Source organism: Melitaea cinxia, chromosome 5 (genome assembly GCF_905220565.1).
Source record: "Melitaea cinxia chromosome 5, ilMelCinx1.1, whole genome shotgun sequence".
NCBI lineage: Eukaryota > Metazoa > Arthropoda > Insecta > Lepidoptera > Nymphalidae > Melitaea > Melitaea cinxia.
The window spans coordinates 8,343,804-8,360,526 of NC_059398.1; the positions used below are offsets into that span (position 1 = coordinate 8,343,804).

A 16,723-nucleotide genomic window follows, 5' to 3' on the forward strand; every position below is an offset into this window, starting at 1 on the left:
TATCTAACTCATGTCTCCCTCACAACTTCCGTTCTCGTCGCCCGATCATACTTTTTGTAACGCTCTCGTCTAAGCCCAAGTCAAGCGTGCTTATAGAAGTCTTACTTCAATAAACTAACTATATATTGTATAATTAATTCATTAGGATTGTCGGTAACTGAGGTAGGGCACAGCAGGAAATTTCCTGCTCAAAATATGGAGTACCTACCTCCGCCTTACAGAAGATCACAGCTAAATAATAGGTACCTACTGCTTTCAAACAGTGTTGTATTCCTGTAGGTGAGTACGGTGACCAGAGCTCCTGGGGGGAATTTGGAATAGGGTCAGCAACGCGCTTGCCATGATTTTGGTGTTGCAGACATCTATAAACTACGGTAATCACTTATTTTATTCGCTTACCATCAGGCGAGCCATACGCTTGTTTCCCGACCTAGTTATACAAAATAAACAAGTCCATGCAAGTTGGTAAACATAGACGTGATTTACGCAATCAAGCTGTTTCGCAAAAAAAAACTTGAGGTTGTAATAACCTGTTTGCAGGGCAAGTGCACCGGAGTCCCCCGAATTAGTTAATAGCTCGGGACACGACTATTAGGTTTCATACGAGTTTGTTCTAATTTGTAAGCAATTAAAACGGTTCAAACTATCTGTACTGTAAGAGATTGCACATCGTCATCCTGCATAAATAGAGAATTACGATTTTATCAATTTCCGCACACAGTTAAAAATATAGTTGTGTAAAATGAATTTATAAGTTGAAAGTAAGGTTTAAAGGAAAAACTTATTTTATTCTTTTTAGCGCATTTAAAACAAAAGCTTGTCTTTTAAAAAGTTTTTTACTTTTAATATATGTTTTAGTTATAGCTGGAATTTAGCCACCCCCTTTCATCCCGTGGGTGTCGTAAGGGACGACTAAGGGATAACACTGTTCTACTACCACCTTGGAACTCGAAAAGCCGACCGATGGCGGGATAACCATCCAACTGCTGGCTTTTTTAAATGCACAAACCGAGGACGGGTAGCAGCGTCTTCGGTGCGACAAAGTCAGCCCTGCGGTCACCAACCCGCCTGCCCTGCGTGGTGACTATGGGCAAAAACCCCCATGAGTTCACGCCTAAAGTTTCGGCCCTTAGTTCCCGGCAGCCCCACTATTCCCGGCAGCGACGCGGTAACGGTGGGGTAGAGGGTGCTAAAAATCACCGGGGTACGGGAGGCTGCCATACAAAACTATACCTGGCTATGTATAATGGACGCACGCTACGGCTGGACCATCACCTTACCGAACTTGAGGTAGAACTTAGTCACATTAAGTGGAGCATACTGGGGTTGTCTGAAGTCCGAAGAGAGGGTGAGGACACGATGATCCTGGACTCCGGGTACTTGTTCTACTTCCGTGAAGGTGATGGGCTTTCCCAAGGTGGCGTCGGTTTTCTGTTCCACAAGACTCTCACTAGCAACGTTGTGGAAGTCAGCAGTGTGTCGACCCGGGTAGCGTACCTTGTACTTAAACTCACTGACAGGTACTCCCTGAAAGTGATACAGGTATATCCGCTGACCTCGGCTCTGAAGATGAAGTCGAAGCCTTGTATGAAGACATTACAAGGGCCATACGTGGCACTACTTCGACCTTCTACAGCGTTGTTATGGGAGACTTCAACGCTAAAGCAGGAGTACAAGACCGCGACGGATCGAGCATCGGACCACACGGATTGGGGCACAGGAATTGCAGGGGGCAGATGCTTGTTAACTTTCTCGAATCGGAGGGGCTCTTCTTGATGAACTCATTTTTTGAGAAGCCCCAAAGGAGGTGGACATGGCAAAGCCCCGATACTGTGACGAGAAACGAGATAGATTTCATCATAGCGGATAAAAGGCATATATTCAGAGATGTTTCAGTGGTTAACAGGTTTAACACCGGCAGCAACTACCGGCTAGTATGGGGCACTCTGAATATATGCCTCCGAAAAGAACGGGCCCGCTTGATGAAATCTATCCTCCGACCTACGCTGCCCCAAATACTATGTGGCTCCGAGCAGTTCCAATTGGAACTCCAAAACCAATTCGATTCGCTGGAAACTACTGGCGACGTGGACGAGATAACCGACAACGTGATGAAGACGGTGTGTACACTGAGTCGCAGACACTTTCCACCGACAAAGAAAACGAAGTAGACCAAACTTTCTCCCAAAAGCCTTGGATCTGATGCGGTAGAGGCGCGAGTTGCCGGCTGCTTCGCCAGGACAAAGGGCTCTTCCCAAGAGGATACGGAAACTTGCACGCCGAGACCTTCACTGCTCAAATACGAGAGAGATTGCTACTCTGATTAAGCAGAATAGTTTCAGTCCAAAGTTTTCCAAAGACCATTGGGGAGAAGCCTTCTTGCGAAGCTCAAAACAGTGGATAGCAGAACTGTCTGCTCTCGCCCTCAGATCCGAGAAGAGGTTGAGAATTTTTATGGACAGCTGTACTCGTCAAGCGCACGCAAGCCTGCGACTTGGGACACCGAAGATCCACGGGCATCATTGTTGCGCCATTATTCGGAGAGTATCCCGGACTTCGAAGAGGGCGAAATTAGTGCAGCGCTCGGGCAGCTTAAAAACGGGAGGGCCCCGGGAGATGACAGAGTTACCACTGAGCTCCTTAAAGCCGCAGGGCGACCTGTTCTAAAGGCCTTGGCAAGACTCTTTAACGCCGTCATCCACCGAGGTACCACGCCGGAGACGTGGTCCAGGAGTGTGGTGGTGCTGTTCTTTAAGAGAGGTGTTAAGTCTCTGTTGAAGAATTGCAGACCGATCTCACTTCTGAGCCACGTCTAAAAGCTGTTTTCGAGGGTTGTTACGAATTGTCTCGCCAGAAGACTCCACGAATTCCAACCACCAGAGCAGGCTGGGTTTCAAAATGGCTACAGCACCGTGGACCATATCCATACTGTTCGGCAGATTATTCAAAAGACAGAAGAATATAATCAACCGCTGTGTATGGCATTTGTGGACTATGAGAAAGCCTTCGACTCTGTCGTGACCTGGGCTGTCCTGGACTCTCTGCAGAGATGTCATATAGACTGGCGATATATCGAGATACTGAAATGTATGTACGACGCGGCGACGATGACCGTTCATGTCCAGGACCAGAGAACAGGACCTATTTCCCTCCGGCGTGGAGTAAGACAGGGAGATCTAATATCACCGAAACTGTTTACCACTGCGCTGGAGGATGTCTTTAAGACCTTAGATAGGGGAGAACGAGGCATCAACGGTGAATTCATCTCTCACCTTCGTTTCGCCGACGATATTGTCATCTTTGCGGAGACGTTGGATGAGTTAGGCCACATGCAGGCCGGCCTAAACGAGTCCTCCCAGCGTGTCGGTCTCTGTATGAACTTGGACAAAACAAAAGTTATGTTTAACAATCAAGTCATACCAAGACCGGTATCGGTCGATGCTACCCTTCTCGAAGTTGTTCAGGATTATATTTACCTAGTCCATAATATCCAACTAGGCCTCAATAACTTCGAGAAGGAGGCCGACAGGAGGATATGATTGGGCTGGGCGGCGTTTGGCAGGCTTCATCGAGTCTTCACTTCGAAGATTCCACAATGCTTGAAGACCAAAGTCTTCGAGCAATGCGTCCTGCCTGTGTTTACATACGGAGCCGAGACGTGGACACTGACGAAGGGACTGGTCCACAAGTTCAAAGTCGCTCAACGTGCAATGGAACGGGCTTTGCTTGGGGTTTCGCTCAAAGATAGGATTAAAAATGAAACTATCCGCGAGAGAACAAAAGTAACCGACATAGCCCACAGAATTAGCAAGTTAGAGTGGCAGTGGGCTGGTCATCTGTGTCGCAAGACCGATGGCCGCTGGAGTAGACGGGTCCTGGAGTTGAGACCGCGTCTTGGCAAACGCAGTGTGGGACGTCCTCCGGCCCGTTGGACCGACGATCTACGTAAGATTGCCGGTGTGGGCTGGATGGGGATTGCGGAAAACCGGGATGTCTGGCGCGAACTTGGGTAGCCCTATGTACAGCACTGCCATAGGCCGAAGTGATGGACATGTTTCTCAGGTCTCCGCTGGAATGCGTCTCCTCTCCAACATAGCAAACGGCACCCGGTACTCGTTGTCTCGCCCTCGTGCGTTCAGTACCGATAGCATACTTGTTATTGTTACCGCTAAATTAAGATTATTAAGATAATTATAATAGTAGTGACGATGATCGAATATAATAAAATAAAATAAAATTTTGGGGGTCGCAGTTACTCGCGTCCGTAGGATGTACCAAGTCAGGTCTTAACCCTCTTTACCCTACACGTGACCCCTGGGTGGTGCAAAACGAGTAACATACATAGGTGGTAGGCTTCGGCCGTGGCTAGTGTGACCACCCATCGAGCAAAGACGCGCCGCCAAGTGACGCGTCTTGCGACACGACTTATCGTGCCGTGAGGCGCCTCGCGTTCCGGAACGATGCTCGTAATAGCCAATCATAGGGGTATGGGTATGTACAGTTGCGCTGCGTCTAGTGACAGGATCCTGATCTGCGTAGTCACTGCGCCGGACGTCTCGACCTGGAGGGTAGCGGGATCCGAAGCACGGTGCACCGCTGGCCGACCGCAGGCAGTAGGGGGCCCAACTAGTAGGTTCGCCACCTATGAAAGGCTGCCCCGCCACCTAGCGAAAAATCCAGGGATGGCTTCCATCGTGCCGGTTGGCGACCGGTGAGAGGACCCGATGGCGATTTCCTGGGGGGTTCGGGCGTCCCCGCAGTCTCCAGTCGAGTCTTCTTTAGTGTGGTTTCTGCAAAAATCGTGGAGTCTATAGACGCAGCGCCTCGTACAACTACCATTTCCCCTCCTATTCACCCCTTGACCACAATGAAGAACAAGAAAAAAAGTAAGGTTAAACAGCGGCTGCACCTCCTCTCTCTCAAAGTGCACCTCACCAACATACGAGGATTGCACTCAAATCTCGTTGCAGTCCACCACCACCTGGAGACTGAGAGGCCGCATTTACTTTTTCTTACGGAGACGCAAATTGGTAGCCCAGCAGATGTAACGTACCTGCAGTACCCTGGGTATTCGCTCGAACATAATTTTAAATCTCACGCTGGAGTCTGTATGTTTGCTCGTGATGATGTTTGCTGCCGGCGTCTTCGTAACTTAGAGATACCTAACCTTTCCATCATGTGGTGTTTATTGGATACGGACATGGAGCAGATTGTGTATGCCTGTACCTATCGGTCGCACAGTGGTGATCGGGAGACGACTCGGATGTTCGACTATCTCAGTGAGACGGCTGACATGGTCCAACGTCGGTATCCAGCTGCCCAAATGGTATTTCCGGGGGATTTTAACGCTCACCACCAGGACTGGCTGTTCCCATACCAGAATACCGACCACGCCGGGAGAGAGGCGCTCAAATTTGCTCTGTCGCTAGATCTTACCCAGCTAGTCCAAGAAGCAACACGAGTACCCGACGTTGACGACCATACACCTAATTGTTTGGACCTTCTGTTGACAACTGACCCAGACCGGTCCTCGGTATCAGTTGCAGCTCCCCTGGGCACATCTGATCACTGTGTGGTAAAGTCAGCATCTAACTTTCACCCTCTACATACAGGTCCTACCGGAACCAGACGTGTGTGGCGATATAAGTCGGCAGATTGGGATGAGATGCGACACTTTTTTGCATCCTACCCTTGGCGGCGGACTTGCTTCTCTTCCAGTGATCCGTCGAGTTGCGAACAAGAAATATCGCAAGTGATACGTCAGGGGATGGAGTACTTCATTCCATTTGCTGATGTATCACTAGATGGCAAGATCCCTAGGTGGTATAATGCAAAATGTGCCGAAGCTGCAGCCCGTAAGGACTCAGCTTTTGCAGCGTGGGCTGAAGCCCGTACCCTTAAATCTCCGGACATAACTACGAGGAAGAGAGCGTTCAACTCGGCTGCCAAGTCCTACAAAAGGGTTCTTAAAAAAGCTCGTTTCAACCGTATTAAACGCATCGGAGCCCAACTAGCTTCCCATCCGCGCGGTAGTAGAGCATTTTGGTCACTCTCTAAGTCGGTTGAAATGAGCTTCTGCCGTCCCTCGCTGCCTCCTCTGCTTAAACCAGATGGATCGCTGGCCTTTACTGCGACAGACAAGGCTAACCTTTTAGCGAATCTGTTTGCAGCAAATTCGCTCCTTGATGCAGGTAGTGCCTCACCGCCCAGACATCCACCTTGCGACTCTGTTATGTCAGAACTACGCATTCGCCAAACTGAGGTTTTGAGAGTACTCCGTAACTTGGACGTGAATAAGGCTAGTGGTCCTGACGGGATACCAGCAAGAGTACTTAAACACTGTGCTCCTGAGTTGTCTCCTATTCTCACGCGCTTGTACCGCCTCTCTCTAAAATCCGCTCAAGTTCCTAAAGCATGGAAGATTGCCAACGTACAACCTGTACCTAAAAAAGGTAGTCGTGCCGACCCGGCTAACTATAGACCTATCGCGATCACCTCCATACTGTGTAAAAGTTTGGAGCGTATACTGAATGAAAAGCTCCTAGCATACCTTGAGTTGAATGACCTCCTGTCGGACCAGCAATACGGTTTCCGCCGTAACAGGTCCACGGGGGATCTTTTAGTGTACGCCTCGCACATCTGGGGCGAAGCCTTGGACAAGCACGGAGAAGCGCTAGCTGTCTCACTTGATGTATCGAAGGCATTTGACCGGGTCTGGCATGAGAGCCTATTGAGCAAGCTTTCAGCTTACGGAATACCCCCGGGCTTGTGTGACTGGATGTCAGATTTCCTGAGTGGACGATCATTCCGGGTGGTCTTAGATGGCTCCTCGTCTGACTTGATGGCGGTTAATGCCGGTGTCCCTCAGGGATCAGTTCTCTCTGCAACCCTCTTCTTGATTCACATAAATGACCTCCTCAGGCCCGGTATCTTTGGATACGCGGATGACAGCACTGTTACAGAGAGATACGTGTCCGGTCCCCGAGCTGGTGGGGCTGAAACTCATGAGCATAGAGAGGCTCTGGTTGAACGCATGAATTTGGCTTTGAAAGAGGTATCCGATTGGGGTGACGCCAACCTAGTCAAATTTAATGCTTCCAAAACGCAAGCGTGTCTTTTCACCGCTAAACAGAGTCCATTCCCATTGGCTCCGACTTTCCGGGGTGTATCTGTACCGATCACCGATAGTATTGATCTTCTAGGCATAAATATTTCGTCTAATATGAACTTCGGACAATGCATAGAATCCAAGGCAAAAATTGCTGGTAAGAAACTTGGTATCCTCAATAAAGTCAGGCAGTACTTCACACCGGAACAGCTTCTTACTCTCTACCAAGCACAAGTTCGATCGTGTATGGAGTACTGCAGCCACTTATGGGATGGCTCTGCCAAGTACCAGCTCGCTGCTTTGGATTCTGTGGATCGACGCGCCAGAAGACTCATCGGTGACAAATCGCTGGTTCGCTCTAGACTTCAAAGTCTCGAACATCGGCGCAAGGTTGCCTGTTTGTCGGTATTTTACAGGCTATATTTCGGAGAGTGTGCTCTAGAACTATACAATTTGGTTCCACCATCACCTTTCTACCACCGAACCGCAAGGCATCGCACGAATCTGCACCGCTATGTGGTTGAAATCCCACGATCTCGCACTAAACGATTTGCTTCCTCGTTCCTAATACGCACCGCAAAAATTTGGAATGCCCTTCCGGCTTCCGTTTTTCCAACGAACTATAACTTGGGTATCTTTAAATCAAGAGTGAATAGGCATCTTCTAGGCAAGCGCGCACCACCTTAGGCTGCATCTTCACTTGACTTCAGGTGAGATCGCAGTCAAGCGCTAGTCTATATATTTAAAAAAAAAAATAATAATAATAATAAAATAAATATTTTTTATCTTGTGTTTGTTTATATTTTCCAGTTAACCATTTTATATATATATATATATATATATATATATATATATATATATATGTATGTATATATATATATATATATATATATATATATATATATATATAATTCTTGTTTATTGTAGAAAAATTATTTTTGCTTTGTCGAGTTAATGGTCCTTCCTGTTATTTGTTGATTAGGTAAAGATTCTCATTTGAAACTAAGCGAAAAAATCAATATTAGAGTATAAATATTGGGTTCCTTTTGAAAGTTGGCTACCTATACTAGTAATCCACTAATTTATTTATTATTATTAAATTTAGGTTTAAATAAAAATGTACATTTTTACTTTTTATAAAAATTAAAAATTAAAAAATATCAAAATTCACATATTTATTTGCAATTTAAGTTCCACGGGTTGTACATACATGCATAATTACTTTTCAATGTAAATAAAAGGTTTTAATATCTTAAGATGGTAGTAATTTACATCAATACAGAAATAATTACAACCATTTCAAATTAAATGCATACAAGTGAAACAAAATAATAAACTTTCAGTGAAATTGATTTATTCATCAGCATAATTATTATCTATTTCAATACGTAAATTACATTGCTTTGATTTACTAAGTTTATCTCTTAAGTCATCTGATTTTTGTTTCTTTGTTAAAATTTGTCTCAAATCACTTTGTGATGTAATTTTTGGAGTGCTTGTTTCTAATCTTGACCACACAGAATTTTTTGCACTGTTTGCTACTTTCTGTACCCTGCTCATTATGTTGTAGTCCATTTCATTAGAGTGACTTTCATCACTGGAATAAGATTTTTCTTGCACCTTTACTCCCAATCTTGATTGTATATTTTTATGAGAACCTTTCACAGATTTCTCTTTATATTTAAATTTGTCAGAAACAAGTTTTGTTTCTCTGGGGACAAATGTAGTTTTAGAATTTATAACCTCAATTGACAATGGGGCATAAGTATCATTTTCCTCCACTTTATAATGATTTATAGGGTTATATTTAACTTGCTTTGATTCTTCATCATCAGCGTGCATTCTCATTCTTGGAGTTTTAGACTTTTTCCTCCACTCTACATCTGAATCACTACTGTCCTCGTCATTTTCTACTTGATAGTTTCTTTTTCCAAGTCGCATTGCTAACTTCTTATTTTTTATTTGTATTATTTCAGTTGATTCTTGCAAACTATCCTCAGATTTTGGTAATTTTCTTTGAAATATTTCTTGGTGGTCATAAACACCCCAAGATCTACATAAATCACCCCAAGGATTCTTTGAAATGTTATACATACTTTCTGATTTGTAAATTTCTTTAAGTTTTCTTTCTGCTATTTTATTAATAACTTTTTTATCACTATTTGTTGCAAAACGCATAAAAATTGTGTCATTTTTAGGATGAGGCAATCCTTCTCGCCAATGGTATGACGATTTCTCTAAAAGCATTTTCTTAATATCTTCATTAGTGATTTCTCGAGAGTGCACTAACAAGGCTAACGCAACAGATATGTGATCCTGACAAACAACATTACCTAAAACAATACCATGCCGATATTAAAAAAAACAAATTATTCTTCTAAAAAAAAAACAAAACCTTTAAAATACAGTAGTCCCCCCTAAAACACAGTACTCTTATAATGCGTTTTAATATTATGCGATTTCAGACCCTCGTATAAAATGGCTATCCCCCATATAATGCGAGGATTGCCCACGTTATATTTCTGTACTGTAAAATTTATAATGATTTGTACAGTTCATAATTACTTTCGTGTACCTTTGCATGTGTGTCAATTGTGATGCTATAAAGTTAATTTAAATTATTTTGTTGAATTTGTGTTCCTTAACTGTATTTTTAAAAATAAATTTAGATAAAATATTTAGTTTTAACACATGACAAGTAAAAAGGAAACAAAACCTTAGTTAAAAAGGAAATTTATTACTACAACAAAGAATTGATTTATCAAAAAGGATTAGCTAAATAATGGTAAGAAATCAACAGCAGTAGCAATGGATCTGGAGCTAAATGGGTCAACAATACAAACAATTAAAAAAGGTGCAAATAAAATTAGGAGTGCTGTAATGTCTAGATCGTTGCAGACCTTAAGTAAAACAAAGGTAAAATGTGAATCATTTGTACATAACATGGAACAAATGTACCGTGTTATAGGGGGTTTACTGTATAAAAAATTTTAGATGACTGTTTGAGTGTACAAAATACACATTTAATTTACATTTAGATTTTAGTAAATAGTCCACAGACCAAAACATTTATTTTTTAAAAGGAATAAATAATATATTTATAAACAAATATAAGTACTATTTATAAAACTTACATGAATCATCATCTACCCACTCTAGTGATACAGGCTTATAGTCTTCCAAATATTCAAAAATTTCTTTCGTCATCAAACCACTAACACCATTTAAATGAAGTGTATCAAATCGAAAATGTCTTTCATTTCCACTTTCGATTCCAAAGTTGCTGTATAGTTGATCTATTTGATTTGGTGTTACTACTTTGCTACCAGTTAAGTTTAAACCGAATCTCTTCGCTCTTTCTTCTAGTTTTGTAGCATCGACTTTATTTAATTTTTCTACATAAACACCTTTTTTATCTGCTTTGTAAAACTGAAATCATAAAAATAACCACTAAAAGTAAATATTAACATTTCAACTTGAGAGCACGTACATATAGTAAATAAACATGTAATACCAAAGAACTTTTATCATTCACTAATTCAGGTCCTTCATCGTCATCAACAATCATTTCTGTGTCGTCACTCATTTCACCTTCTTCTCTTTCTTGCTCCATCTTACTTATGGTGTAAAGTGTAATGATACTAATATAATAAAATTGTGTTGTATACGGAGATCAATACAACATTTCATTAACTTTTACTTATTTAATTCATTAGTCTTATAAAATCAACCTAATGAACGACGAAATAAATACAATGACAACAAAATTTTATCATTTTATATATATTAGATAAATAATAATACATATAACGTCAACGTCACAGAGTATATTGAATATAAGTGCTCCCCCACACATACAATTGTAAGTTGGCCGACTACCGAACAACTAAATTGGGTAGTTTTACAATCAAATTTATTTTGTTGGTTGGTTAGCCGCAGACCCTAGATTATATCATTATACACTTTTATACTGGTATCGCCAAAGAGCAACACGGAGGGGAGTAGCCATGTACAGGCGTTCCCCTCTGTCAAGGTATAAGGCCAAATGGCCATATGCGCACAATAAAACTAGTTGCAGCCGCACTGATCACTAGACTAAATCTAGTTGCGCGATTGAATCAACGTCCTTTAAAAAATGCCAAATTGTTCTGTTTTTTGCTGCAAAAAAAGATCTGCCACGTCAATTTTACTAAAACATGGCGTTACCTTTCATATGTAAGTATTTTTTAATCATATTATTACTTGTATACTTCTTTTAAATCTTTTTTAAACTTAAAAATTACAAATATTATCGTTCGTGTTGACTCGATTTGTTTACCAACACAGGCCGCTCGCCCTCATACAATATGCGGATCGGTCGAGCGACTGATCGGAGTCTATTTCCGAGAAGTCACTGTCGCCGAGCGATAGTGTTGTTACCGGTTTGTTTGTAGACGGTTATCGATAAAAACGGCAAAGGCAAAAGAGGAGACAGACATTTTTGAGATTTTGATTTATTTAAAATATTATATTTCTAGCTTTTTTTAATAAACATAGTTATATAATAAAATTGCATTAAAATAAATATAATACACGTATTATGAGTATTAATACATTTTACTAGAATTACTTACTGTGAACTTCGACCATAATGTTTTCTAAAAATCCAAATTTAAGGGATACATGGAAAAAAAATTGTAATAACAGATTAACCTGGACGCCCACAAAAAATAGTGTAATTTTTTCAGATCGTATCAATACCACTAACTTTCAAGTGTTGGCAAACAATAGAAGGATTAGTCGACGGCACTAAACCAACACTAACGCCACACTGTTTTTGTCCCGTAAGTTTTTTTTTGTTTCATGTACAAAGTAATCAAGATATGTTTCACCTTAGTCATAGTAGTGAAATGAAGCTTAGATTTATCAACTTTGAAAATTAACAATGTCCATCCTTTCAGAGTCATCAACAAATCATTCAATCTAGCAGATGACAAGCTATCATCTTATGATGCCATTAGTGCTACGCTCCCTATTCCCGAATCGTTGACATCACCGTGTACATCATCAACTCTTCAAAATGTATGTTAACTTTAAATCGTTTATTGTAGACTGGCATTGTTTGGCACAACAACGTTGCACCAAACGTATTGTGACATAATTATAATAGTTAGACATATGCTGTCGCGATACTTTTTAACCGACTTTCAAAAAGGGAGGAGATTCTCAATTCGACTGTATTTTTTTATGTATGTTACTTCAGAACTTTTGACTGGATGGACCGATTTTGATGATTTTTAATTTAATAGAAAGCTGATGTTTATCATGTAGTCGCGTTCAAATTTCACCGAGATCTGATAACAACTTTTTGAGTAACCTTTGATAACGCATATATATTACTTATATTGTATTACTTGTAGTGCTGTGTGGCTACGGGTGCTGTGTGGCTACGGCACTAAAGAATTAAGCCACCCCTCTCTTCCCGTGGGTGTCGTAATAGGCGACTAAGGGATAACAAGGTTCCACAACCACCTTGGAACTTAAGAAGCCGACCGATGGCGGGATAACCATCCAACTGCTGGCTTTGAAATACACAGGCCGAAGACGGGCAGCAGCGTGTTCGGTGCGACAAAGCCAGTAAGTACTGCGGTCACCAACCCGCCTGCCCAGCGTGGTGACTATGGGCAAAACACATGACTTCACGTTATTTTTGGCGTAAACTTGTGGAGGCCTATGTCCAGCAGTGGACTGTATAGGCTATAATGATGATTACTTGTCGATGTAATTGAAGTCAGTTTTTTTTTTTCGTTTGCGAGCAAATACAACTATTGTAGATAATGATGTGTTCTACAAAGTCTTACTACATATATATTTCTATTATCATTAGTTTTTGCAGCGCACGCAATGTAAGGAATTTTTTAGGTTATTTTTTTATCCCTTGGGTTACATTATTGGAGTTTTAGTAAGGATCTCTAATATTTTTGAAAATATAGTATAACCTAAGTCGCTCAAGGATAGTGTAGCTTCTCAACGGTGAAATAATTTTTTGAATCGGTCCAGTAGTTTCGGAGCCTATTCAATGCCAACAAACAAACAATCAAATCTTTACTCTTTATAATCCTTTATTTTAAATGAAGATGTTTGATTTGTAGTATATAATAAATTAAGTCTATTTATATAATAGCATCTTACCTTTGTATCACTTTAAAAACCTTATTTCCCTAACTGAGTACTTGAATTTATCGATAATGCATATCGACAGTTGTTACAACCACGGCTGTAAGCAACTTGTCAGTGTAGTTGTGGCGTGTCATTGTACTGTAATGACGCAGAATGTATCTATGTGTGTGTGAAAAATGTAAGCGTGATTTTAATTTAGTATGTGTGAGTTTCGTAGTGGCAGACGATTATTTTTGTGTGGGAATTAGATAAAGTGTGCATGTGTGTAATTTCCCCCCGCAAAAAATGACAGAAAGTTTTGTATCGGTAACAAACGCAATGGCTACTCCCCTCCGTGTTGCTCTATGGGTGTTCCCATATCTCTCCCGGTACTTCTGTATTGCTAAATTAGCATTGCCGTGGCATTCTCCGTAAACAAAAATCTATAACATGGCATTGTAAATAAAATAAAAACTTTTGTTACTATTAACAATTAAGCGCCTAATTTCCCAAAATTCTATTAATAACTATTAAACTAGGTATTTATTCTACGTTAATGTCGTTTTCACTACAAAAATAAAGCGTTTAAAATCGCACAATTCACTCCAAGAGTCTTTCGAGATAATCCAATATTTAATTAAAACGAACAAAACTCATGCGCATATGCATAAAATTGACAAATCAACGCGTATGACCTCAAGAAATATGAGTTCCTAAGTAAACGGAACAGAGACCACTGGCCGCTTGTCGCGTACGCGGCGAGACTGGGGAAAAACTTATAACCTGTTTACGTTACCCTACGCGCCAGGGCTGCCAGATGTACGATTTTAATCGTACTCATACGATTTTTTTTGCATTTTTACTCATGTATGATCGCTAGACTAAGATCGTACGCAAAATGTACGATTTTTATATTCCTATTAACTGGAAGCATTTCATAATTAAAGAAACGTCATCCACCGGCAAGCATGAATTTCGTTGAATTTTTCAATAACATAACGCGTGCCTAGATCTTTTACTTGAATTAAGACTCTTTGAAAAAGTATATAAAGGTTGTGTTTGTTTGCTTTCTAATGAAACTTATAATTTCTCTTGTGGTAATAATAGCGACTTGAAAAAAAAGACGTTTTGAAATAAAAAACAATTTGAAAATTATAAAACACTGGCTCAATTTGCTTTAAATTTGTTATTTTTTCCCCATTACAGCGAAATCTATAATATAAACGAGCATTCAACGAAGTTTATTTAATCAGAACAAAACTTAGAAATAGTTTATCCAATGAATAACAGTTATTAAGGGCACATTATTAACCAAGCAATTAATAAGAAGAAACGAAAATTATACGAACTTTAAGCCAAAAAATCTTTTGTTAAAAAATAAGACCACAGAAAATTTCGAATGAATGTAACAAATAGTTTTATTTGTTAAACTCATAAAAAAAAATCTGACAGCCCTGGCACAGCCGGCACAGCCAGTTGTCCTTCACAATGTCAGGGTCAGTGGAACACACGTGTGGCACTGTTGTTTGTTTTTTTCAGCTGTTGCAAGATTTAATATTTTAATGTAATAACATGATATTTTATTATTAATAATTGTTTTTATTGTTATTTGTTGTCTTTATCGCATTTGTTGAATTGCTCGAGCAAAAGTTTAGCGAATATTTCGATCTTGAAATAAATATAGTCATGTTGGCAACGAAATACTTAAACTTATTAAATATTGTAAATTTGATATGCTATGTGTGTTCCCCGTAATATTACCTACACAAAAATTAAAAAAAGAAAATTATTGGAATCATACTGAATAGTAAAACTATTTAACAAATGTTTTAATTGGTTTTAACCTCTCACTGACCTACCAAAATAGGTAAAAATTTTGCACATTTTTAATTACGCGTAATATTATGAAATGACAAAGTGTAAAGGATTTGAATACAAAATAAAACTTACTTTTCTAATTTACTATTTCAAAGAAAAATACAAAATACTTTTGCTTTGTGTATTTAAATGATTTTTATTATTATTATTATTTTAATACTAAATGCAAAATAGATAATTCCAAAATACTTTATGCAAATAAAATACTTTCGGATAAAATTATTAATGTTCTTTATTTATTGAAGAATTTAAACATTACAAGCTCTTCAAAAAGAGCATCAGACAAATTGCATCTGTGTGGACGCATTATCATACCAATATTATAAAAAAAAATTAAAAATAAATATAAAAAATTGTATAAGTCGGATGACAAAAGATCTATATTGTTAGTAAAAATGAAATGATAAAATCTTAATAACTAGTGTTAGTATCTACTTAATAACTAAAAGTGACCTTGTGATGTCACACATGTTCGACTAGCGGACAGCCCTCGCTATCGGCAATGACCCTGCGGATCCTGTTGCGGCTGCCGCGCACTCGCCTTAAAAGTGAGCTTGCTTTTTTGCGTAGAATGGCCGGGAAACTATCAACCCCTGCGTGCACGAACATACTAGAAACACTACAGACCGCGGCAGCCTCAACAATGCCCTGAAGGCGTGTTGTACTGTACATAGAAGGTGCTATATGACCTATGTAAAATAATATGAAAATAATCGTTCCAAAACACATGAGTTGCCATGTTTGGCGCGAACTTTTGGAAGCCTACGTCCAGCAGTAGACTGCGATAGGCAGAAGTGTGTGTGTGTGTGTGTGTGCTGAAATGGAGTTAATCGAGAGATTATACCCTAAAATCGTTTTAGCGGTATTTATTCACCACATTCAGGAGTTCTGCCGATGAATCGATAATTTTAACATCACTGACATAGACTTTCAAAGTTGCAGCGCCTCTATCAGTGACCATTTGCCAAATCGTTGACCCATTCACTTGAAATTTTAAATGGTAATACTTTTGAAACTTAACAATAAAAAAGTACCTATTTTGTATAAAAGTATTTCAAATAAAATACATTATACTTTTTGTAAAGAGGTATTTAAGTACAAAGTATAAAATATATTTCAAAAAGTATGTCAAATAAAATACAAAATATTTTTTGTATAAAGGTATTTAAAACCTTAAGTACAAAATATAAAATACGTATTTTGTATTTGCATTTTAAATACAAGTATTTCAAACAAGTCACAGCTCTGATTTTCTGCTACTGAGTTGGGATGGATTGTACCCTTGTACGCATCACGCAAAAGCAGTACTTTTGAATGTGCTCGACAAAGAGCAACACGGGGGAGAGTCGCCATAGTGTTTTTTGCCGATTCAAAATTGTCTGTCATTTTTTGCGGTGGGAAATCACACACACGAACACTTTATCTAATCCCCACACAAAAATAATCGTCTGTCACTACGAAACTCACACATACTAAATTAAAAACACACTAACATTTTTCACAAACATAGACACATTCTGTGTCATTACAGTATAATGACATGCCGCAACTACACTGACAAATTGCTTACAGCTGTGGTTGTAACAACTGCCGACACGC

At 39.8% G+C, this 16,723-nt stretch overlaps 2 protein-coding genes across 2 annotated transcripts; one reads left to right on the forward strand and one right to left on the reverse strand.

Moving 5' to 3' along the window:
- The first annotated feature begins 4,867 nt into the window (after positions 1–4,867).
- On the forward strand, positions 4,868–7,922 carry LOC123653800. Its single transcript, XM_045589781.1, has 2 exons — positions 4,868–6,234; positions 7,919–7,922. The coding sequence occupies exons 1-2, from the start codon at positions 4,868–4,870 to the stop codon at positions 7,920–7,922; spliced, it is 1,371 nt and encodes a 456-aa protein (XP_045445737.1).
- A 518-nt stretch (positions 7,923–8,440) lies between these two features.
- On the reverse strand, positions 8,441–10,919 carry LOC123653510 (nuclear cap-binding protein subunit 3-like). The gene is made up of 3 exons (XM_045589501.1): positions 10,623–10,919; positions 10,243–10,537; positions 8,441–9,441 (listed from the first exon to the last, which is right to left on the reverse strand). Exons 1-3 carry the CDS (start codon positions 10,719–10,721, stop codon positions 8,462–8,464), a joined length of 1,374 nt encoding a protein of 457 aa, XP_045445457.1. The 5' UTR covers positions 10,722–10,919; the 3' UTR covers positions 8,441–8,461.
- Positions 10,920–16,723: the final 5,804 nt, after the last annotated feature.

Excerpts from the sequence above, each read along its gene's own strand:
- LOC123653800 (XM_045589781.1), top strand. The coding sequence starts at position 4,868 with ATGAAGAACAAGAAAAAAAGTAAGGTTAAACAGCGGCTGCACCTCCTC.
- LOC123653510 (XM_045589501.1), bottom strand. The coding sequence starts at position 10,721 with ATGGAGCAAGAAAGAGAAGAAGGTGAAATGAGTGACGACACAGAAATG. Across the intron at positions 10,538-10,622 it reads TGAATGATAAAAGTTCTTTG|TTTTACAAAGCAGATAAAAA; the intron begins GTATTACATGTT and ends TTATGATTTCAG. Across the intron at positions 9,442-10,242 it reads GTGGGTAGATGATGATTCAT|GTAATGTTGTTTGTCAGGAT; the intron begins GTAAGTTTTATA and ends GTATTGTTTTAG.